General features: G+C 65.4%; 1 protein-coding gene across 1 annotated transcript in view; it reads left to right on the top strand.

Moving 5' to 3' along the window:
- LOC112115036 (probable ATP-dependent RNA helicase DDX56) overlaps nucleotides 1-845 on the top strand; it is a 7,568-nt gene that overhangs the window by 2,851 nt on the left and 3,872 nt on the right. Inside the window, exon 4 of the mRNA XM_026656740.2 lies at nucleotides 349-519. Within this exon, the coding sequence (XP_026512525.1) occupies nucleotides 349-519 (171 nt within the window). The remainder of the gene's footprint in view (nucleotides 1-348; nucleotides 520-845) is intronic.

Here is an 845-nt window from a genome sequence, read left to right as displayed (position 1 = left end):
GGGCCCGGCCTGGGGGAGGGCATGTGTGCCCAGCGGAGGGCGTGTGCGCGCGGGGGGCCCGGCCCGGGGGAGGGTGTGTGTGCCCTGGCTGGCTCTTGGCTGCACTCTGGGGAATGCTGCTGTATTAGAACCCTGCAGGCAGGCAGCAAGATCTAGTGTTTGGGGTAGGGGACAAGGAGCAGGACTCCTGGGTTCTTTTCCTGGCTGTCCCTGACTTGCTGTGCGACCATGGGTAGTTCCGGTCCCCCACGCCGCGTAGGAGGCGCTGGCGATCGCTGTGTATCTGGCCTGGTGGTGACCCCGGCCCCGTGTGGCCCAGCCCCTCACGCCGCTCTGTGCCCCTGGCAGGCCCATCCTGATGGAGAAGCCGGATGTGGTGGTGGGGACGCCCTCACGGGTCCTGGCTCACCTGCAGGGCCACAGCCTGAGCTTGCGCCACTCCCTGGAGGTGCTGGTCCTGGATGAGGCCGACCTACTCTTCTCCTTTGGCTTTGAGGAGGATCTGAAGAACCTGCTATGGTGAGCTGCTGGGGCTGGCCAGCCCTGCCCCCAGCCTGAGCAAGGGGGCCCTGGGGAGCAGGTATGATCTGGTAGGGTGGGGGGTCCATTCGGGAGAGGGAGTGATCTGAGGGGGGACTCAATGAGTGGGGTTGATTGGGGAGGGAAGATTTGCTTTGCTGCCTGTCGCCCGAGGGTCCATACTGCCTATAAGGCCCAGCCAGGGCTCCCCTGTCCTGGCTGAGGCTCAAGGCCGGGAGACAGCGACTGCTGTTGTGGGGAGGATCATACCCCTCTTATGTGGGCTGTGGACAGAGCCCTCGGCAGCAGGGTGGCCAGCCTCTCCT

Source organism: Terrapene carolina, unplaced genomic scaffold (assembly GCF_002925995.2).
Source record: "Terrapene carolina triunguis isolate 2854851 unplaced genomic scaffold, T_m_triunguis-2.0 Scaffold49, whole genome shotgun sequence".
NCBI lineage: Eukaryota > Metazoa > Chordata > Testudines > Emydidae > Terrapene > Terrapene triunguis.
This window is presented reverse-complemented; position numbering and strand designations above follow the sequence as displayed.